The sequence below is a fragment of the Erinaceus europaeus genome, chromosome 9, assembly GCF_950295315.1.
Source record: "Erinaceus europaeus chromosome 9, mEriEur2.1, whole genome shotgun sequence".
Classification (NCBI taxonomy): domain Eukaryota; kingdom Metazoa; phylum Chordata; class Mammalia; order Eulipotyphla; family Erinaceidae; genus Erinaceus; species Erinaceus europaeus.
The window spans coordinates 30,729,536-30,753,577 of record NC_080170.1 but is presented as its reverse complement, the minus strand read 5'-3'; the positions used below and the strand labels follow the sequence as shown (position 1 = coordinate 30,753,577).

General features: G+C 45.3%; 1 protein-coding gene across 3 annotated transcripts in view; it reads left to right on the top strand.

Moving 5' to 3' along the window:
- The window catches only part of SCHIP1 (schwannomin interacting protein 1), a 646,656-nt gene that overhangs the window by 541,587 nt on the left and 81,027 nt on the right, over positions 1-24,042 (top strand). The window contains exons 1-2 of one of the 3 annotated variants that reach the window (XM_060197571.1): positions 6,579-6,721; positions 6,930-7,583. In XM_060197571.1, the coding sequence (XP_060053554.1) occupies positions 6,948-7,583 (636 nt within the window). In that variant the 5' untranslated portion in view covers positions 6,579-6,721; positions 6,930-6,947. Of the gene's footprint in view, positions 1-6,578; positions 6,762-6,929; positions 7,584-24,042 lie in introns of those variants that run through there. The other 2 variants (XM_060197569.1, XM_060197568.1) reach the window with 2 other exon arrangements.

Below are 24,042 nucleotides of genomic sequence, written 5' to 3'. Positions count from 1 at the left end.
GTTTTGAACTTTTATTAAATTTTTATTGAACCATTTTTGTTGGGCTATTTTTGAAATTGACTTAAGTTAATTGAGCTTCTACCTATAACACCACACCATCAAACATACTTACAAACATCTGTAGGTTAGGACAGATCTGGGAAATATTGCTCCCCTATAGTGTGTATTTTGTCAGTGATAATTCATTTCCTTGGGCCATTAGTAATTATGCAGGACTGATAAGTATTAATAATACTACAAACTACATAATAAAGCAGGGCTGTCCTATAGAAGCCAAGGTGTGTAGTCATTTCTGTGGAGTCTGGGAGCAAGAAATGAGAGCAGAGGTCCAAAAGGTAATAAACTGAGGAGAAATCTTTTGTTCTGGATTTTAACAGGGCTGCTTTCTTCTGTGTTGAGTGAGTCTGTGACTTACCTGAGTCCTCTGTGACCTCACCACTGGCCTACCTGACCCTGGGAGGTCTGTGGCAATTCCCTCTATCTCCCCTTATGTGCTAGGTTTGGGTCCTGAGCTGTTGGGACCCAGAATGCAGAGGCTGGTTTCCCAGAAGGATCCTTCCTGCCCAACCAGGTGCCCCCCTCTTCATGCTCAGCTACCTTCCCAAGGACACCACACCAACACTAGCAGCTATTTTCAGATTTTACAACACCTCTAGACTCATGTCAAGAAGTGGCCAGAGCAGAGTTTTCACTTCCTGCAGTGTCCCGACAGAGTAGCACTTCACAGCACCAGGCACACAGTTTCAGAGGCATTTCCTTTCTACTGGTGTCAGTTCTAGTGATTCTTTCCCTGCATTCTTGTCCTGAGAACTAAGAACTCTTATTCCATTGCTATCCTTCAGTGAAACAGGAACATTTAATTCAGAGTTGCTTGCAGACTGGCATCTTCAGGAGCTGCTAGGAACTTTAGAGCACGATGTTGAAGAGCTTCTGGGAAAAGGATAACTGAGAAAGTGTAGAGAAGGTAAATTTTTGTCAGTGCTGACCACCCTAAGGTTTGACACGATTACAGGAAAGAACGGCAGCTTTCCTCTTCCAGTCATGTAACACAGAGCAGAGTTCCTACCAGTGGACTTCCTAGGAGAGCTACTGTATACTGTTCACTGAGCTATTTTCACTGCTAAGGAACGTGTCAAATGATCACACTGGTGGGGGCTTGTGGTGCAGAGTTCACTACACTTCGGGCTGTGCCACTGGTGGTGTATGCCATCTGCTGAGGTCCTGACACCCTTTCGGTGACTTTGTCTAATTAGGTTGCCCTGTAGTCACTTCACCAATCCTTCTACCTTTTCAGGGTAATCTTCATTTCCAGCACACCCTCACCTAACTTCTTTAGGTACCATAGTATTTGTCAAAACAAGTGTCCTGGTTTCTGGTTCAGGAATTAGGACACTGGAGCTATCTTTTCAGTGCTGGGCAAGATGTGCCTAGATTTTGCCATTTCATCTTTATCAAGCACAGCACAGGAAATGGATGCAATCTCATGGTTTGCTAGAGAATCAACCCATTTAACAAGTTAAATGTCTGAGGGCCAGGTGGTGGTGCATCTGGTTGAGCAGACACATTATAATGTGCTGGGGCCCAAGTTCAAACCCCTGGTCCCCACCTGCAAGGGGAAAGCTTCAGCAGTGGTGAAACAGTGCTCAGGTATCTCTCTCTCTCTCTCTCTCTCTCCTTCCCATCCCCTTCCTCTCTGTTTCTGTCTCTGTCCAATAAATGATAAAATATTTAGTATGTGGTTAGGTAGAATAACAGATTATGCAAAGAGATTTTCATGCCCGAGACTATAAAAGTCCCAGATTCAATCCCCCGTAGAGCTGAGTAGTGCTGTAGTAATAAATAAATATGTTTAAAAGAAATTAAATATTTTAAAGGGATTTTTTCATTAAAGTATAGTTTTATAAGTTAAATATATATGTTGTCCATTGAACCTGTACCCCAAATATTCACACATAAAATTTCACCCGCAACCCATTAGCTCTGAAGAAATAAAGGAGAAATAATTTTCATTCATCCTAAAGGGGAAGAGAGCTGGGTTTTGAGTTAGTGGAAGAAACAGCTTCCTGTCTCCCAACACAGATGATTAAATCATTCAGAACACTTTTATACAGTTTCCCCTACATTTTCTAGGCTGGTAAAGGTCCTTTAAGCTAGAAGCCTATTTAGTTCATTTGTTCCTTTACACAAGCAATTCTCACTGTTTACTGAACCAGCATCTTCCTGGGGAGATCAGGTCACATTGTGGTTAGAGAAGGGGCTGGAAGCAAAGCCCAGATGGTCTGCAGCCAGGACACACCCACCCAGTGCTGACTATTCCTATGTAGTCATTCTCAGGTGGTTAAATTTGGGAGCATCTGTGTACTGTGTGTGGCCTGCACTTAATCCATGTAGTGAAAATGAGCTACAGCCCCTCTGCCAGCTACTTCTTTATTACTCCAAATGCCACCGCTTAGAGGAAGGACAGTGTCAGGGCAAGTGACTTCAGAATTCATATGGGAATTGTGCACAGACATCTCTTTCTTTCCCACCTTCTCATACTCCTGATGGTTAAACATTTCAATCACAATTTTCCTGAAATATTGCCTTTACAGATTAAACTTTTTAAAATTTATTTAATTTATTTTCCCTTTTGTTGCCATTGTTTTTTATTGTGGTTTTAGTTATTATTGTTGTTTTTGCTGTCACTGTTGTTGGATAGGACAGAGAAATGGAGAGAGGAGGGGAAAACAGAGGGGGGAAGAGAAAGATAGACCTGCAGACCTGCTTCACCACCTGTGAAGGGACTCCCCTGCAGTTGGGGAGCCGCTGGGGCTTGAACCCGGATCCTTACGCTGGTCCTTGCGATTCGTGCCATGTGTGCTTAACCTGCTGCGCTACTGCTGGACTCCCACAGATTAAACTTCTGTAGACAGCACTGGCCTCTGAGGAGCCCGGCTAGTCTAGTCTCCAACTCAGCACAAGAATACCCCAATCGCCTGGTGATGTGTGCATGCATGCGATTATGTGCGTATGTGGTGGGGACTTAAGGTGTGTAGTTCATAACAATGGGAGATCTCATTTTGGGAGATGCCTATACTCTTATTAGACAGGTCACCCTCCTGTCTTGCTGACTTCTGGACTTGCTGCAGTGGAGGGGAGTTCATGAGGAAGGGACAGCTGCTCTTATCTCCTTATGTGTGTGCATGCCTAAGCACACATTAACACACACAGTCCAAAGAGAGCTGCATTAGTTTGAGGTTTGTGCCAAAACATCCGTTCTGATATTTTTACCTAGAAAACTCATCCATGTGCATCCAGATCAGGGCCACTGAGCTTTGAGTTGAGTGACTTACAGTAAACTTTCTGAAGCCCAGTTGCCTGGGTTCAAATCTAGGCTCTGCCACCCCGTCTCCAGCTTTTTGACACCAGGCAAGTTCCATATTCGTATGTCTTCAACTTCTGCACCTGTAAATGGGGTTGACAGTTTCTTCATAGAATTTCTGAAGAGTGCATGGATCACACATTAGTACTATTATTAATCCTGGCAACAAATATTGATGAAATTCCTATTCCACCCCATTTACCATGACTCTTCCTTCCTCTAGTTTACCAGTGGAATTTAAGGCTTCTTTTCTCTTTTTTACAAGGAAGGGGTGATCTATTTAAGGGCCATGAAGTCAATATAGTGAGGTGTCTTCATCCTTTAGGACAGGATTTATACACATACACACACACACAGTTTTATAAAATCTTTTTAGTTACATACATTTTCTATGTATGGATGGCCTAATCTTGATAGAAAAATCATTTTCCTGAATCTAAATCCTTAAAGCAGGAGCCTCAGTTGGTTCAGTATTTGTGCGAAGTGTTATGGGAACATGGGGCCTCCTGACCCTGTGAGCTGGGGTGTGGGGGGGGGGGGGCAGGGAATCAGACCACAAAGGAGCACAGGAAGCTGTACAGGGAGCAAAAGCATGGGTAGTCATCATACTCTATAGTTTTGGGAGACTGCTGTCTCCACTGGGGCAGAGGGCAGACGATACTGAGAGGACTAAGTGCTGATTGGGAAGAAGCTGTTCTAGGTGAACCTCCATGGTACCCCTATCCCCCGCCTGAGGTGGAATCCAAAAATCTAAGTCTAAACTCCAAGCCCCTGACCTGAGGAAATAATCATGTAAGTCCCTTCAGTTACTTTGCAGATCCTCTCTATCCTACTGGACAGCTCGTAGACCACTGAGGACCTGTTGCTGGCAGGCCTCCCTGTTCCAAAGTGGGCCAGTTTCCTGGCAGGAGATGGAAGGCTGGAACCAGGCTCCTAGCATGTAAGCTAGGCACAGAGAGAAAAGATTTAAAAAAAGAAGAAGAAAAGAAAAAGAAAACATTTCCCCATCTGATCCAGAATATCTGGTCAGAAAAGAATCTAAGAAGACAATTAAAAGACATTTCTGCTTGCCTTTGAAATGCCATGCATTTTTGGCAGTGGGTTTACCCTGCCAATTTCTCTTTTTCCTGAGACCATATTTTGCATTCCCTGAACACAGACCATCTGGGTGGTCTGGGTGAGCCAGGACCCAGGAGGGAGCCTGGTGGTGGTGGCTTAGGAAGTCCTGTGCTTAAGAAGTTCAGAGACCATAACTCCCTTTCACCCAGCTCCTCAGTACTCATCTGTCTTTCTGACCCTGCCAGAGCAGGGAGCTTCTGAGCCATCCCTGCCCACCACATGGAGGCTTGACAAGCAGGTATCCAGCTCCCTGGGCAATGCTTTCTGCCCACCTCTGAATAGCCAAAGCCACCTGGGAGTGGGGAGCACCCACTGACCCAGGCTCAGCAGCAAACTCAGAATGAGGCCATATTTGGAGGCTAGAGGCTGGCTGTTTACAGATGTTACCATAAAAGACCTTTTAAGTTATAAGCAGTCTCACAGAAGAGCAGCACTGGGGGCCAGAGCAGAAGGCCCTTTCCTGTTAGTCATAGTCTGCTTCTTCCATACACTTCGAGGTCATCATATCTCCCCAGGCTCAGGCCCTAGGTAGCTAAGGAGAGAAAGCTGCTTCCTTGAAATCCTGTAGACAAAGGGTCTCAGAGCCAAGCTCCTTTTAGGACAGGGAAGAAAGGCTGGTAGCAACCACTCCCTGCTGAGGAATCCCAAGCACGCCCTTGTCCCAGCCCCCCCACCCCCCCAGGGTGCCTATCCGGTCCATGCTAGACTTCAGGGGGATAATTAGTAACAGACCTAGATCTGAAAGCTCAAACTTTTAAATTTTACCCACAGTAAAATTTAGTGCTATTCTCCTTCTTAAAATCTTTTTTCCTCTTCCCAAACCCCTCTTTTTTAGGGAGGTACAATGGCCTTATACAATTGTAAGGTGCGTAAAGCGCACATTAAGTGCTTTGATTCACACATTGCAAACGACTCACCCACCTAGTTCATTACCGGCCCATCACCTCATCACCTCACAGGAGTGATGAAGGATCAAGTGCTGTTGTTCATAATCACCAGAGAAAAGAGGACCTCCTGGTTTCCTTTATAACCAGAGCACTGATCATCTCTGGTTTATGGTGGTGCCAGGGACTGAACTTCAGGCTGTTTGTTACACTATGAGTGGTGCTATCACCAGGGCCCTTAGTCCATTGAAAAGACTTAATCCTAAAAGGCCTGTCTCCCTGCTGTGATCTCTTTTTGAACAGGTTTTTGGTTTGTTCCCTCGCTTGCCAGAAAGTCTCAAAGTCAAAGGTGCAGACTCTTCACCTGTTACGGAACCCCTCCCACGCCCACCCAGCCCTTCACGAGGCCGGGACTGCAGAGCACCCCAACATTTAGGACAGATCCCACCAGAAGCAGGTGCCCCTCTCCCCCAGTCACATACCGCTGAGGTAACCAAGCCTGCAGCCGAGCGGGGCGGAGCCAGAGCTTAAGCAACAGGTCCCACCATCTCAACTTGGAGGGGTCTCCTGGTCAGGCCATTCGGCACCCACACGGGTTAGGATTTTCATAGGGTCACACCGGGACTCCCGCGGCATAGGGGTACTGGGGACCTAGGGAGGGGGGTACAGAACCCTGCAGAGAGGGCTTGTGCCCTGCCCCAAACACTACTGTCCCTGATGGGGGAGGGGAGTTGTCCTGCGGCTGACCTCCCTAGGGGAGCCCTCACCAACCCCGAGTCTGTGGCATTCTCTCCGGTCTCCCACATCCCTTCAGGCTAGCAACCCCGAAAGCAGCGAGTACCAACCGCGCCTCTGGGCATGCTCGAGCGGGGCAGGCTGCGGGAAGGCGTCTCCTCCCCTGGGCGGTGCCGGTGGGGACCCTCTCGCCCTGATTGAGCACCTCCACCCTGCTCCCCTAGGGGGTGGCGGGTCCCCCAATGCCCAGCACGGGTCAAGAGCGCCCCCACCCGGAGTCTCCTGGCGGGCGGAACATAGGGTTGGTGGGTGCCTGGAGAGAGTGAGGCTCCCAGCAGCCTGAGGCTCTCGAAAAGTGGGGCTCGGCGAGCGGGGCGGGGCGGGGCGGGGCTCCCCGAGGGCGGGGACAGGCAGCAGTAGAGGGTGGGGGTGGGGTCTCCGCCCAGAGTGAGGTGCGAAATTAGTAGCCACCCACCTTACCAGCCGGACCCGCCCCCAGGGAATTAGCTTTCTCCGGGAAAGTGTCTGGGGTTGGAGACTGCTGGTTGGGGTACAGGGCGCCTCTGGCGTAAAATGGTTAAAACAAAAGTCCGTGCGCGGCCCGAGGACCCGCGCGCGCAAAGTGCGTGCTGGAGGCTGGGCATCCCTTTGCTAATTTGAGGGTTAGTTACCCCCAGGAAGTCTGGCAGTGGCGGGAAGGAGGGCGGGACGAGGGAAACCCCCAGCCCGGGCCTGGCATGGGGCGGGTGACAGACAGCGGGATGGGGGACGAGGGGTGCGGGGGCACTCGGCCGGCGGCTCACTCTGTTCCCTACCTCCCCCCCCCCCAGGATTACCGAGAGGATGGGATGGATCTAGGCAGTGACGCCGGCAGCAGCAGCAGCCGTGCCAGCTCACAGTCCAACTCTAGCAAAGTGACCCCTTGCTCCGAGTGCAAGTCCTCGTCGTCGCCGGGGGGCAGTCTGGACTTGGTGTCTGCGCTGGAGGACTATGAGGAGCCCTTCCCGGTCTACCAGAAGAAGGTGATTGATGAGTGGGCGCCGGGGGAGGACGGCGAGGAGGAGGAGGAGGACGGCGACGACGCGGAGCGCGGGTACCGGGATGACCGCTGTCCGGCCCGGAGGCCCGGGGACGTGAGCGCCAGGACCCGCAGCGGCGGCGGGGGCAGAATCGCCGCCACCGCCATGCCGCCCCCGGTGCCCAACGGCAACCTCCACCCGCAAGACCCCCAGGACCTTGGGCACAATGGCAATGTGGTGGTGACCGGCCGGCCACACGGACCCCGGGCCCCCCGCCGGCCACTCCAGAAGCCCCAGCCGGCGGGGGGCCTCTGCCTGCCGCCGGTCGATGGCGGGACGTGCGTCCCGGAGGAGCCCCCGGTGCCTCCCATGGACTGGGAGGCGTTGGAGAAGCATCTGGCGGGGCTGCAGTTCCGGGAGCAGGAAGTGCGGAACCAGGGCCCTGCGAAGACCAACTCCACCTCCGTAAGTTGGCCGGGTGCGTGCCCAGGCGCGCACACACGCGTCCACACCCCGCGCTCGGCCGCGCGCCCCGCCCGTCCCGCGCGCGCACCCCGGGGCCCATTCATTCTCCGAGGAGGTGGGGGCGTCGGCTCCCGCCAGTGGTAGCCGCCGGGTCTCCAGAGCCAAACCCGAGGGGCGGGGGAGGAGGCGGCCAGTCTGGGGGCTGCAGGAAGGCGGTGGAACCGGCGACTCATTGTAATGGAATTACTTAGGAAGACGAGGTAGTGAGTCACTTGCCTGAAAATAAATCCCAGCAGATCTTGGCACCGAGGCCGGTGCCTGCGGGTGAGATTTCAAGTCGTAAGAGTTGTGGCTTTGTCGCCCGTGGCAGGTCTCCCCTCAATGTCAGTGTAGTCTGGCGCTCACAGTGCGGTCTAGTGCTCACTGCTCCGTCTAGCCTTTGGGTGGATGCTGGGGGTGGCGTTGGGGAGCGTCTTTGGCTCTGATCTTCCCCCTTCCTGAACCCACCGCGGAGCTGGGGCGGGCGAGCTGGCCCCTAAGATACCAGATCCTGTCTCTATCCCCTCACTCACTCACCCTCCGGGGACCTCTCTGGGTTTTGGTGAGAAGCCACTCGGGCCAGCCCCCAAATTCCGGAAACCCGGGCGAGGGAGGGACTCTGGTAGCTGGGGAGGGTTGCTGGCTGCAGTTAAAATAAGAAGCTGGGCAGGCTTGCACTTGTCTCAACATCTTGTTTGCCCCCTGACAGGAGAGCAGATAAATAAAAGAAAAACGTCCTGAATGTAGCTTCCAATTTATCACTGTTTTTGAGATAAAGCAACAGTTGTAATTTGCAGTCATTACCCCTGTCCCTAAATGAGGCTGAAGGGCACAGTTTCTATGAGCTGCCTATCTGTGTGTGGCAACTGTGTGGCAGTGTAGGAGAATGCTTGTTGGCAGGTGTAATTTCTCCACTCCAGGCCCTGGGGCTACTGGAAATTGGGTGCATGCACTTCTGACTTGGGGTGAAGATGGTTGCACAGAGAAATTGCAAGAGTTTCTATCAGAGAGAGCCCTTGGCTGACAGAGTCCACTGTTTAAGGCCTCTTGAGAAACTACCTATTAAGTTAACACAGTGGTTTTAATCCCAGCTGTTCACCATGCCTCTGGCAGACATGGAATCTTTCCATTAAGGCGGTACCATCTCTTGTACCTTATAATAGAAATATCCTTTTTCCCAGTTAGCACTTGTGATGAATACCTGATTAGGCTTCCTGTGCTTAAACAATGCCTGGAAGACACTGTATTCCATTTACATGTCAGGAAAGTAATAAGTGGGGATACATGCAAAATTAGGAGTTGATGATGACCAAGAGCTCCTTTACTCAAAAGTTACTAAACAAAATTATACTGAGCACCCGTGAGCTCTGTGGAAAATCGATGGTTCTCATGCTGCAGTTATACATGTGTCCACGTGGCTAGGTGTGGAGATGCAGCTGGATCCTGACAGCATCTCCACCCCCCCATGGGCGCACACACACACATACACACACACATCTGCTTTGTTGTTGTGAAGACTCTAAAGCTGTTGGGTAGTCTTTAAAACCAGGTGTCCCCTCATCTATTGACCTTCAGTGGTTTTCCCCACCATCACACAGAAAAATTGAACTCTAGTGCTTAAGAGCATGTGTATAGAAAAGAGGAAAGGGCCTTTGAGGTTGTTGAACATTGAATTATGGGTATTCTGATTTGTCTCAGAACAAAATTACTAGCCAAGGTTGGATTAAAATAGTGCTTTTCAAACTGTAAGTTGCCACTGAAATTTCCTTAGCACTCTGAGAAAGTAAAATAAAACAGAATGTGCTACTGTGTTCACTGTGTGTTTGGCTTAAAAAAATGTTTTCATTTTATTCATACACTGGGTCATAATGTAAATTTTATTTCTAGTTATGGTGCCCTGCCATAAAGGTTTGAAAACAGTGATTTAAGTCTGTTTACCTCTACCTGGAGTACATAGGAGAACATACAGCCGTGAGGACGGAACCAGAGATTAGCGAGTTATATAGATGAGAGAGCCTGTTTTGGAGGAGTCTTTCAAATCTAGTGATGTGTGTTGTGGAGCTACTTTTTAGCAAAATTCTAAGCATGTTCCAATAGAGTTAATGCATACAGCTAAAGGAGTATAAAGTGACAAAGCTGTGGGTTCTCCTTTACTTACTGAGAAGGGAACTGGTCCCAACCCTGTTAATTCTTGGAATCTAGTGGTACCAGACTGGTCTCTCTCCCCCTCCTGCTCCTCCCTACTTCTCTAATCGTAGCCCCACCCCGCTTCTCCTCCCCAGCCCTTGGTGCTCATCAGTACCTGACATCTTCTTAGTTCTGTATTTCCAGCTTCTCTAGATTCTGATTGCAGTGCAAGGGCCCGTCTTTTAATTGTTGTAACCTGTGCCTTCCACAGTGTTGAGATGTAATGGGCTCTCAGATATGTACTGAGTGAATGAATGAATGAACTGTGCACAGATTCACACACCTCATACTAAGCCGATATCCTTATTTTACAGCTGAGAAAAGTTGAGGCCCACAGAGGTGGGAGTGAATTTGTGTCAGGTTCCAGTGAAAAAGCTGTGAAAGGGTTCTGTCATTTCTTCTGAAACCAGGCCAGATTGTTTTACTTTTTAATGCTTAAAACCACTTAGAATAAAAGGAAAAGAAGATGTCCCCACCTCCCTAAGCAGTCAGCTTTCTCACTTCTTCTACCTATAGAACCTCAGTCTGTGAGAGGTCACTTTTCTGATTCTGGAAAGACTCCCAGTCAGTTCACTACAGTTGGGACCTCCATATTCTCCTTCTATTATGGGAATATCATTTCATCTCTTTTTCTAATTGGTCTTTCCTTCCTGTGTACCTTTGTGTTTACACTGTTCTTTATCAGGAAACTTACCTTTTCTTTTCCCCAAATTGCCTTCATTTCTCTCTATATATTAATATATTAACACATATTAATAAGAGGCCAGAGGTCTACCTGGCTTTAGCTTATGTGGTGCTGGGGGTTGAACTTGTGACGTTATCTATGTAAGTTACAGGGCAACTGCCCTCCCTAAGAGAAAACAAGGAGAGAGAGAGAAAGCACTAGTCCACACCAAATAGCCAATCAATGTCTTTATGCCATCCTTCAAAACAGGAAAGGAATTTTTTTTAATATTTGTTTATTCTCTTTTGTAGCCCTTGTTGTAGTTATCATTGTTGTTATCATTGTTGGATAGGACAGAGAGAAACGGAGAGAGGAGGGGAAGACAGAGAGGAGGAGAGAAAGATAGATACCTGTAGAACTGCTTCACCGCTTGTAAAGCAACTACCCTGCAGGTAGGGAGCCAGGGGCTCGAACCGGGATTCTTAAGCCAGTCCTTGAGCTTCGCACCACGTGCGCTTAACCTGCTGTGCTACCACCCGACTCCCAGGAATCATTTTTAAATTAGAGAAGTGTCCTAGTTGTAGGCTGACATGTTTTATTTGCAGGTTTTTTTATTTTTCCAATAAAATGATTTTCTTAATTTTTATTTATAAAATGGAAACACTGACAAAAATCATAGGATAAGAGGGGTACGACTCCACACAATTCCCACCACCAGAACTCTGTATCCCACCCCCTCCCCTGATAGCTTTCCTATTCTTTAATCCTCTGGGAATATGGACCCAGGATCATTATAGGGCACAGAAGATGGAAGGTCTGTTTTCTGTAATTGCTTCCCCACTGAACATGGGCATTGACAGGTCGATCCATACTCCCACTCCCAGCCTGTCTCTCTCTTTCCCTAGTGGGGCAGAACTCTGGAGAAGCAGGACTCTAGGTGGGGTCATCTGCCCAGGGAAGTCTAGCTGGCATTGTGGTAGCATCTGGAACCCACAAAGGGGTCCATTATGTTGTTCCTGATGGAGATGACCAGTGACAATGGAGAGAGGGATCTATGAGTTCTAGGCCCCTCATGTCTGTGTGGGAAGTGTAATAGGAAGTAGGTCAGGAGATTATTTAGGTCTAAGTAGAAACTATTTCATTAGGTACATTATGGTGTCTTTTTAGGTCTTATTTAGAGTTTTATTATTTTTTCACTGCTTGTGGCAGGTGCATTTTCATCATTTAATGAGAAGATAAGCATAATTTTAGTTGACATATTAATTTAAGGCAGATTCTCCTGATGAAGCCATTTCCGGAGTACTTGGAAATGTACTTGTCTTTTTATTTGTTTGTACTAGTAACTAGTAGCAAACTTTAAATTGCCTACACTTCTTCCTAGAATGATACTAATTACAAGTTATTTTCAGAGTATTATACTGTAAGAAGTACAGCCCCGTTTCTCTTTCCCCGTTGATAACATCACTGTATAGCTTCAATGGCTGGGTGTTTCCTCAGTTATTAGGGCTATGTTTAAATTATAAGAACTTTGTTTTTATAGACTGAATGAAGAGGTTTCTGCTACTCTGACAAACTGTAGTAAAGATTCTAAAGTTTAGTAACTGAGGTGATCAACAGTCCTGGAAGCGCTCTGTCACCTCGTCATGTTGGTATGTCACATGGGTGTCTCAGATATCAGAATGAACATGGGTAGCATGAATGTCAGTGCTTTCATTATCCCGAGAATATCCTATGCTTTTCAACTACATAGTAACATCTGTTCTAATTCATGTGGATTTTTGTGTAATAGCTCCAAAGCTGCTCAATCCATTAGAATGTGCCCCAGACTTCAAAGAAATATGCTTGTGTTTAAAAAGACAATAAGTGGCAGGTGAAGTGCTCGTCCTGTCCGAAGAACCTTGTCATGGAATAGCCTTGTAAATGTCGTTCCCGACCAGAAGAGGTCTTTGCCCACCAGCTGTTGTATGCTTTACATTGGGTTGTTCTAGCTCTCCCCCTGCCAAGAAAATTGGTTCAGTCCTGCTAGTTTCGCGGGCCCGCTTGTCCCTGCCCCCAAGGAACCCCGAGAGAGTTCCAGAGTTTGAGAGTGCTTGGCGCCGCTGCGGGGGAAAGAGGCAGCAGAGTTCTGTTTGGTGATTAGTTTGTCTTAGTTTATAAATCGTTGTTCCTGAATAAAGAAATACAGCTTCCCTGCCCAGCTGTACGTCTCTGGTTGTCTCTGTTACCCGCCCGTGAAGCTAGCCTGGCCAGCTAGAGCCTCCGAATTTTAACAACAACCAGCTGGCTTGCACCTGTCAAGCCTATATAACATTAAGGAGAATTCCAGCGTGCACAGATGCAAACAATGCGGACATTTCTGTTAGGCTTAAATGGAGCTCTCTGAATGTCTCACTACAGGCCTCTCACCTTCACAACCTCTCCCTCCTCCCCTACCCCCCCCCTCCAGCTGTGCATCACATCCTGCACGGCACAAAGGTCTAGAAGTCACTGTCCTATCCACCTGGCTTAAGGTTCCAGGATTCTGGAACTTGGGGCTGTCCCCCTTTGCCAGTACTCCACTTAACACCATTTCTTTAAACTGAGCTATTTGTTTTTTACCAGAGCACTGTTCAGCCCTGGATTATGGTGGTCTGGAGGATTGGACCTGAGACTTTGGAGCCTCAGATGATGATGAGTCTTTGCATAACCATTAATCTACCCCCTATTTAGACAGATGTTTAGAACTGCCTGGTTTTTAGTATTTCCTTGTCCTTTATCATATGTAGTCCTCACAAAAACATTCAAAAGTTGGACAAGACTTACTATTTCCCTTTCAGAGATGATCTAAAAGCAGGGCCTCACTCTGTCTTGTACCAGAGCAGCCAGACAAACCAGCCTGGGTTTGACTCTGGTCCCAGACTCAGCTCATCAAGGCAGTGTGTCAGTCTGTGCTCTCCTTATCTTTTTGGTGTGTGTCTTGTCAAACAGCTGTTTTCAACCTTCTCCTCGAACACACCTCCAGGTCAGGCTCAGGCATCTGGTAAGGACTGGGCACTTGATGGATGCCTGCTACCTGGCTGTTTAATGTATTTCCCAGCAACCTTCTTGTTCAGCCTTATAATTGACTCAGCGCTTTCTCATCAGTGCTTCTTCTTCTAGCGTTTGCCCTTCTTCCGTATCCAATCAACAGCGTCAGGTTGAAAGCTGTCAGGAGCTGCTTGTTGCTGGCTTTGAAAGTGTCTGGGATCCATGTGGATTCAGTCGACTAGGAAGGATCGTCAGTTTCCCCAATGAATGGGTACTCACGGGATGCACCACGAGAAGGTCGATCCAATGCATCCCCTCATCAGTGCTAATACCAGTAATCCCAGGCCCTTCTCAAACACTCATCTAAATTCTGTGACATTCTCTGTGCATCTTAAAGTGGAAATTTATTTATAATTCTGGACTTTCACCCCTGAAGACATAAATGGTTTTCTTCTTTTCTTTATAACTGTTTTTTTTGTAACCCAGTTCCTAACAAAGGATCATAAACTACATATCTCTTTACTCTCCTTTAGTTATTATTATTTTAAATATAATATATATTTGATAGAGACAGGGAGAAAATGCAAGGGAAGGTGGAGTTAGAAAGAGATAGATAAAGAGAGACACCTGCAGCACTTCTTCACTGCTTCTGAAACTTCCTTTTGTAGGTAGAAACTGGAGGACTTGAACCCAGGTCCTTACAAATGGTAATGTGTGCATTCAACTGGATGGGCCACCACCTAGCCTTTATTATTATTGTTGTTGTTGTTTACCAGAGCACTGCTCAGCTCTGGCTTTTGATGGTATTGGGGATTGAACGTGGGACTTTGGAGCCTCAGGCATGAGTGTCTTTTTTGCATAACCACTATGCTATCTCCCCAGCCCATTGTTTTGATTTCTTACTTTTGAAACTGAACTGCCATATTTGTGTTTTGTTGATTTGTTCTCTATTGCCATCAGGGTTATCCTTGGGGGCTCAGTGCTGGCACTATGAATCCATCACTCCCAGTGACCATTTTTCCTTTTTTTTTCTTTTTTTTTTTTTTTTGATAAAACAAAGAGAAATTGAGAGGGCAAGGGAAGATAGAGAAAGAGAGAGATTTGCCACTCATGAAGCATACCCCCAGCACATGGGGAGCGGGGGCTCAAACCTATGGCCTTGTGCATAGTAATATGTGTGCTAAACTGGGTGCACCACTGTCTGCTTCCCAGCCCTCCATGTTTTAGTAGAAATGACTTTTCATTTATCACCATATGCTCCCATACCAGTTGGGCCAGAGAACAGCCAGTGATAGGATGGCTTTGCTCACGTTTCTATGGAATTCCAAGTGCCAGTTCTAAATGAGCATTTTCAAATAGAAAAGCGGTAGGACTTGATGAAAGAAAGGGTTGAGAGGTCATGGCCACTTTCAGAGGAAGTTCAGCCTGTGGAGGAGACTTACCCTCTGGCTTTCTTCCTCTGGCAGGCCCCGCCCCGCCTTGACTCAGTCCCATTAGTGAGCAAGGCCCCTTTAGCTAGGCTGTCTTCTTTCTAGAAGAGCATTTGTGAACCCTAATTTGGAGGACAGATTCAGTCTTGTTTAAGATCATCACAACTGGAAGTAGATTCTAATGTTTAACACTAGAAGCATTTGGATTTTGTTGTTTCTGTTCTTTCTGCAACCCCTGCTGCAGACAGTTTGCTTTCTCCCATGCAGATTTGGCTCATGTCTAAGGGGCTTGAACTCCCAGGACAGAACTCTTCAGGATTCTTTTGGCCCTGCTCCTTCCCCACTGTTCCTCCCTGTGCAGCCCTGAAGCACACCATCATCCATCCTTTCCTCCAGGGCCAGGGCACCACAAACACTGTCTGTGCTGCCCTCCTCCAGGCTCCTGTTGGATCAGGCCCAGGAGTCCCTGTGTTCAGAAAGAGCAAGCTTACTTCCAAGTGGAGACAGACTTTGTTCCATGAACAGATGGAGTTCCACGGGATATTTTATCTAAAATAACAAAACCAAGTAAAGACTAGAAAAAACGATATTTGCGGGATTCAGCATCCGATTACAGAAACAACCCTGACTAGAATGCTGGGCTCCTTTAGAGCAAATTGAGAATAGTAGAAAAGTGAGTGTCAGGAAAGGAAAAAGTATGAAGTTATAATAATTATATAATATTTATATAGACAGAAACCAAATCACTGCTCAGCTTTGCTTACTGGTGGCACTAGAGATTGGATTTGTGACTTCTGGGGCCTCGGGCATGCAAATCTTGTGCTCTAACACACTGAGCTGTCTCCCCAGTCCTGTTTCTGAGTCTCCCAGGCAAACATCAGGCGATCCTTCTCTTCATGAGGTCAGGACAGTTATGATCATCTAATCACTCCCTGAGCTGCTCAGCGTGACAACTCTGTCTGAAGCCTCATTGTTTCTGATGCACTTGGTTTGTTTGTCTGCCTTTGTTTTTGACTATGACTTCACTTTTGTGAATAATTCCCTTCTATTTCCTTGATGATCATGTCAAACATGTTTTATCACTAGCCTTTATCACATCTTTCTGTTCTCATACATGCATATACTTAGCCTAATTTTATTCTCTCCACGTGGCCTAGATATCAATATTTGTACTGTTCAGGTTATTCCCATCTTTCCTTCTGTGATGTTTTCTCCATAAAGTGCAGATAGTTCAAACCATGATAGTTTTGGTTAAGAAAAACCCAAGTGATAGGCATGAATTCAGCCAATGTTTGTTCAGCCCCTGACTGAAGATTTTCCCAAGCACATGCATATATCAGTGTCTAACTGATATGAGGCTGTGTTTAAGCAAAGCTTAGGGAATGTACCAGTTTTCTCAGTCTAGTTTTGTTTCTCAGCTTTCCTAATAATCACCTTATGTATCTGTACCTTTACAGATTCCCCTGCTATCTACCCATGTATTTCATATTTATTTGTAACTGAATGGCTTTTTTTGTTATATCTATCATCAGCTATGCAATGTTCATCTTTTTTCTCTCCCATTTCTCAAAGTCTTTTCCTAATACTGATGGCTGATGGAAGTGATTCTCATTCTTCTTTGGAATATTAGCACAGTGTACTGGAGGGGAAAATGCTTCAATTTTTATGGATTACAAGAAACAGTGCATTAGTCAGCAGCTGATTTCTGCAAATTCATCAGTTAAGAGAGTTTCATTGCCTGTGTCCTAATGGAGATGATTGATCCTTCAAAATCTTTCTTATAGAAATAAATGTCCTAGTTACTCACAGTGTTGATTTTTACTAAAAGTTTCCATGGGGGGAGGGGGGAAACTGTGATCTGGGCTACTCCAGTCATAGGGAAGTGATGCTCCCTGTTCCCCGGTGAGTGGGCTTGTCTTCAAGGGATGGAAGAAGCAGGAACAGGTCCCCCAACTCTGTAGTCTCTTGGCCAGCCCTCCAGCAGCAGGTGTTGCTGGTTTCTCCCCAGGCATATGACAGTCTGGTCATGTGACTATCCCTTCAGCAGAACACCCACTGCTTTCTCTGTCAGACCTTCACTCTAGTCCCCAGCCTGTCTCTACTTCCTCCTTCATGTTGTGTTGACTACCTGTGTGTGTACAAGACCAGTCCAGATCCAAAAGGAAGCAGTCCACCTACCCTTGGAGCTACAGGTCACGCCCTAGGCAGCTGTACTATGGTGAGTGCTGAGGGCAGACACTTGCCCTGGGGGTCAAGAGCTGTGGGCAGGGCCCAAACCCACCTCTCCTACCCCCCAGCACTCACAGCTATGCCCAGAACACACCCATAGGTAAGAGCTGGCAGCCACTAAGCAAATATAACTGGTCGTTGCTTTCCCTTCTCAGTCACCATACATGGAAAGGACTTCTCTGTCTAAAGAGTTTCAAGGGAATGAGGTAATTTCCCTTTATTCCTTAGATCACCAGCAGGGCTGGGAATCCTGGCTCAAGGTTAGAGCATTAAAAATAAATGCAGAAACAGAAGAGCTGCTGAGTTATGAAATGCGGAGTACATCTAGTAGCAGTCTGGCAATGTAAAGCTGTTCTCTTTTCCCACCCAAAGAGAGAGAAGCATCCTACTGATTTCCCAGATAAGAAAGAAAAAGGGTTCCCCCACTCATCTTCTTATGGGAAGAAAAAAAAAACTCATCTCCATTCCTATGAAAGTAACATGCCTTCAAATAGTTTCAAAACCAGTTTAAAGCCTCCTGTTTCTCTTCTGTAGCATCAGCAGCTACAAATTATGCCACTTATGAAAATTGCAGGCCATTCTTTTCTTTGCACAATCTTACATAATTTTTGGCCTGTTTTGACCTGTTCTGACATTTTATTATGAGTAACTGCATCTTAAGTGCAGTGTCCCTTCTATTCTACTCTAAAATTAGAATGTGTGAGGAGAGAAGACCACTGGGTTATTTTGGAAACTTAATTATGTATCCATTTGTCCTGTTGGACATGTTACCCCATCTGTTGGCCCCAGAGTCTAACCCACATAGTCCCAAAGTGAGATCTTTTTCCAGAAAACAATTTCAGGCAATAGGAACTTTAAGACTTTGGGATTACTTACTCCACTTCGGTATGGTGATTTAAATGCTGCATTAATTCTTTTAAAAATTATGTTATTTGTTTAAATGAGAGATACCAAAAGAAAGACAGACGGGGGGGGGGGGGGAGAGAGACAGAGAGAGGAGAGGCTCCAGTGTACTCCTCAGCTCTGCTTTATTGGGTTTGGGATCTTGGAGCCTCAGGCAGGAAAGTCTTTTGAATAACCATTATGCCTCTCCCCTGCCTTGGATTAATTCTTGTGTTTCCTACAGAAATGTTCAAGGTAAATGTATAGTTGTTGGATTTGTACTAACCCTGAGCAAACCCCTTCAGAAACTCCAGTGCATGGGAAACTAATTAAACACTCTTAATTCATAAACAGTCATACTGAGACCCAGCCTATTAGAACTGGGAGAGAACCCAGACAGGTCAAGGCTAAGGACCATGACTGGGTGTCACAGGGCATCCCAGGACAAGGGTAATTGCTTCCACCCTGCCCTTTGTTGCCACAGTGAGTCTTAAAATCCCCAGGTTTCTGTGGAATATAGCTTGAATGTTAGAGTGCAGGCAAATAATGTTAAGTAAGCACATTAGTTTGTGAGACTAACAGATCTCTGGTTCAAAATGTGGCCTCCAGGCCCCAGTTTCCATTCCACCTTTAGCTGAACTCCTCCTTTTACAATTGAAGATATAAGATATATATAAGAGTCTAGAATTGAGAATATGAGGAAGAAAATGCACAATAAAGATTCTTTTTATTCACAGACCCCAGAGTAGTTCTTTTAACAAAATTTTAAGCTGTAACTTCTAGAGTCAAAACAATAAACTCTACTTACACAGCATACTCTAGTTTAATTCTTTTTCCCTCCCCCCTCTAATTTAATTCATTGTGTACTTCATTACTTAGAATTTGCTTTTCTCCTCTGTCTTCAAAGCAATGAAAAAATTGATAACTTTTTTATTCACAGAAATGTGATTTCTGGACAACAAAAAGAGAAGTACTCTGTAAGGATAGGCTGTCTTGAGCAGATACACACATATTCACATACACACACACACACACACACACACTGCAGAGCAAGTGGCCTTAGTTTTTTTATCTGCCAGAAATTGAAATCATTTAATCTTCTGTGAATTTTGATAAAATGACTTATTATATAGAAGCTAATGAAATTTCAATCTTAGTGAATTGTGTTGAGGTTTATTTAATTGGATATGTTTCTAGGTAACTTTGAGGAGGACCTGTTTGAAGTTTAGTGGCTGGGAAGTATTTTTTCTCCTCTTGAGAACTTCTGGCTCTAAGTGCAAAGTCAACATAGATTTCAAGCAAACAACCAAACCTGAGGTGTTTCTTCACTTTCCTTTAGAAGAATAGAAAAATGTTAACCTCACTTAAAAAAAAATTTTTTTGAGGGGATAACTTCAGAATTATAGAAAGCTACGGGGAAAACATGGACTAACGTTCCTGAATTTCCTCATCAGGTTCCCCTAACATCAACATGCTATGTTACATTTCTTATGATACATTTTTCAAAACTGAGAAAATCTGGTACAACACTATAACCTAAACTACGGGCTTTGTTTGAATTTCCCCTCACTTTTAAAAGTGAAAAGCCTGTATTGAAATTATTCAACAGAGGTAATAAATAACACAGCATCTACATTGTGCCCTGAGAGGAGGGGAAAGTTGTATCCCTTTGCCTCCTCCTCCCTCCTTACCTATAGAGAATCCAAGCTAGGACTTCTTGGTGTGCTCGTTCCAAATTAACACATACAGTTAGCCATAGGAACGCCACCTCCACTGCCAGTAGCTATGTCCTTTCAACTTAGAGGCTCTCAAGCTGAGTGCCTCATAAAACAGAAAGTTGGCCTCCACCTCCTTATGCCAGGAAGCTAGCACTGGATCCAGCAGTCTGTACTTCTCATGAGTGTCATGTGGGCCAACACTAAGTGCAGATCCAGGGACCACACTTTGAGAATCACTTGACCATGTAACCAGAGTCTGTCCCTGTGCTCAAAACTCAGTTTGGACATCATGATCACAAGTAAGCTGAATCCTCAGTAAAGGGCCCAAATATTCTAAGATTACAACACTGATACATAAAATGTCAGCATTAAAGTATTGATTTTGGAAAAGAAATAAAACCTTTTATGAACGGAATAGTCTTGACAGCTGAAAGGCTCACTCTGGGTCACCTTCTTGATCAAGTAGTAAGCAATAGGGACTTGGATCAACTAAAGAATAGGGTACCGGCCACTGGCTGTTCCCATGGCAGTGGTGTTTCTTCCCCACTCTTCCTGGACCCTGTACTCAAGCTAAGACTGGCAACATCTGGGAGTAGATGCTTCAGGTGGGAAACATCATTTATTATTGGTCTGGAAGAATACTTCCCTCTGGCTACTCATTCCACAAGCCAGTGAAGCTCAAAGTCCATGGAGACTGGAATGGCTTCTAGTGAATCATTAAAAATTTAGTTTTCATGGCAACTTTTCATTAGATGTAACATATACTCCTTTTACAAAAGAGGAACTTGGGTAGCATTAAAGTGTGTTAATGTATACCTTTCATATGGTTGTCACTTGAGTGAAGTTATGATTTCTCCTTTAAAAGACATCCACCCCCTCTCTTTGCACATTAAGGGGACACATTCACTTTGAAATAAAAACATTGATACATTTCACATTTAAAAAATGTTTCATGTCCATTTAGAAATCACTTCTCCCTGTATTTTGATGTCTACTTCCATGAGCTATTTTTAGATTTCACATTAAGAATGGGATGCCTTGCTTAATAAAAAACCAGATTGTGTTGTAAAAAAGTTACATTTCTTTAAAGCATTTGACAGTGCTTTTATAAAAGAACCCCGTGGTTACTCTCCTCAGCAAGAAAAGTTAGACTTTTGAAGAAGTCCCTGGGTCCTCCAGCCCACCTGCTCTCCTGGAATGTTCTGTGAGGACAAGAGGATAACTGGCCTTGGTGCTTGGGAGAAGGTGCTTTAGAGCTGCCAGAAGTTGAGAAGGGTGTCACTTCATAGGTCTGTGCTAGAGAAGTAAGTAGGTCCTATCATTGTCATTGATATACAAGGTGGCTCCCATGCTTATCCCCAATTTCATTATCCAGGATGCAGTCAGCAGAGAATTTTGAGTGACTTCCATGATCCAGGTCTATACTTGTATTGTATGTGAAAGGAGAAGCAGCCAGAGAAGGGGATACCCAGGAAACCTAGAAACTGGAGCTGTCATGGGGGCAACTACCCTGGAACCAAGCAGCCAACAGGGAAGTTGTTCTGAGGCTGAAATCTTCTGGAATTACAAGAATCTTCCTGGAGTACCTCAGGCCCGGGCCATCAGCATGGAGGGGAGACAGCTGTGCTTGGGGAACATCCTTGGGGGGTATTTTACAATCACATCAACTAATGGGAGGGCCCCCAGACTTGTGTTCTGCAATCTTTGCAACCACAGGAGACCATTTCAGAGAGCATACTCCTCTCACTCCCATGCGGGCGCCTCTTGGGCAGGATCTAGCAGGAAGCCAGCTCCATGGCAAAGGCTTCCCAGAGAGATAATTTGCAGAGTCCTATCCTAGACCACAGAGCAAAGGAATCATTTCTCTTCCTCCTTCTTTGTCTTTATGGTAAATTCTATTCACTTCTGTAAAACCCTGAGTATCCCAAGCAAGGGTTGTGTTAGCAATAAAGGGTCTCTTGTTTATAAAGACCAAGGGAGGGAATCTCTTAATTTACTTACATTCTGTGGATTGTTTTCCAGTCATTGCTAGGAAAACATTTTTATATTAATGAAGGGAACAAATCTCAGCTTACTTTAATATCACATCCAAATTTCCCAGGTAATGGGATGCTATGTAATAACCTCACTTCACTTCTAAGATGTTATTAGAAGTCATATTCCTATTTGGGTGTAAAAGTATGTCCTCAAAATAGTCATTCTTATCTGTGTGTGTCTGTCTTGTGTCTGTGGAAAAACAACTCATTTTCTCTCAGCGTTTAAAATTCCAAGAACATCTCTCTTTGCTACAGTTCCTTTGATCATTTCTAGAGGGGATAAACTTGGTATTGATGGTGCCTCCTTGAATCATTTCAGCTGTGCCCAGCCAGTCTTTCTTAAGGGCCTGTCAAGTTCCTGGTTGCATCCCCAAAGGGCTAGAGCAGGGGAGGAGGTGTGGTGGGTGGGTAGGTAGGAGAGTTTAGAGTGTGGAGAGGGTGATGGTGGGAGAGTATGAATCAGAGGAGTGGATGATGGCTTTGAGACAAGACCAAGGTGACTGTGAGTTTTGACTCCAACACCTGAATTTTTTTCTTCTTCTTCCTTTTTTTTTTTTTTTTTTTTTTGCCTCCAGGTTTATTGCTGGAGTTCAGTGCCTGCACTATGAATCCACTGCTCCTGGAGGCCATTTTTCCCATTTTGTTGCACTTGTTGTAGTTGTTATTGTTGTTATAGCTGTTGTTGGATAGGACAGGGAGAAATTGAGAGTGGAGGGGAAGACAGAGGAGGAGAGAAAGATAGACACCTGCAAACCTGATTCACTGCTTGTGCAGGTGGGGAGTTGGAGGCTCAAACCGAGATCCTTAAGTGGGTCCTTACACTGGCCCTTGCACTTTGCACCATGTTTGCTTAACCTGCTGTGCTACCACCCAGCTCCCCCACCTGTGTTTCTTATTGTTGACTTCAGATTCTTGTCCATGGTGTGAGAATAAGCCCACTGTGGTAAAATATTGAAGGCTTGTGTATGGTAAAGTTCTCATTTCCTCTGGGATATAATAAGTGCTCTATCACTGGTAACATCTTTTCATTTTGATTATTATTAATATTATTCAACCATCTATTATATCCATAGGCATTTTTTAAACACTTCAAATTTGATTTTGTTTTTCAAGATCCTAGACCTCAACATGTGCTCAATTTCATTACTCCAGAGCCAAGTTTTTCATTCAGATAGTCTCTAGGAAATTGTCCAGAAGGGAGTTTTTCCTTTAAAATTTTTAGCATGTTTAGAGTTTATTAGCTGTCATATACGAATTGAGTTGGGTAACCTGTCATTCATAAGGTTTTTGATAAGGAATTTAAAAATAAATAACTCAGGTGCATTGTTTTGAGGCCTTTGTTTCTCATAGTCCTTTACAGGATGGCAGAATGATTTAATGTGGGGTTGGGCAGGAATGTGAGTTCAGTACTAATAAAAGCAGTATGAAATTGGAAATTTAGGAAAACCTTAAGCTCTATTTTTAGCCATATCTGAGGTTTGCCCACAACCATGGGCAAACTCTTTTGTCTTCTCTGCTTATTTTCCTTTTGTGTCCACCATCTCCTTGATTCACAGTGGTTTCATATGAATTAATGGGAACATTTCTAAGTAGCATTTATTTACATTGGATGAAAAAGGCAGTATACAAACTATATTTTACTCCATTTTTGTTTGTGGTCTCCCCATGTATTGAAGTTCCTGAAAACCCTCATCATAATCAGACCTAAAGCATTACTTCTTCCACCCCTATCATACCCTATCATGTCTGTGTGTCCAGGACATGCATAGCCCCAGGTTCAAGTACCAGACCTCAGGCCCTAGCACTGTTGTATGCCAGAGCTGAGCATCCTCTGGTCTCTCATAAAAACAAACATATATTTTTAAAAATATTATTGGCTGCCTGGGAAGTATGACAATGGATAAAAACATTAAGACTCTCATGCATGAAGTCCTGAGTTTGATCCCCGGTATCAGAATGATGCTCTAGTTCTCTCTCATTAATAAAGCTTTAAAATATTTTTAAAATCTTATTAAGGGAGTTGGGCGATAGCGCAATGGGTTAAGTGCACGTGGCACAAAGCACAAGGACCTGCATAAGGATCTTGGTTCGAGCCCCCGGCTCCCCACCTGCAGGGGAGTCCCTTCACAGGCTGTGAAGCAGGTCTGCAGGTGTCTATCTTTCTCTCCTCCTATCTGTCTTCCCCTCCTCTCTCCATTTCTCTCTGTCCTGTCCAACTACAATGGCAACAATAATAACTACAACAATAAAACAACAAGGGCAAAAGAA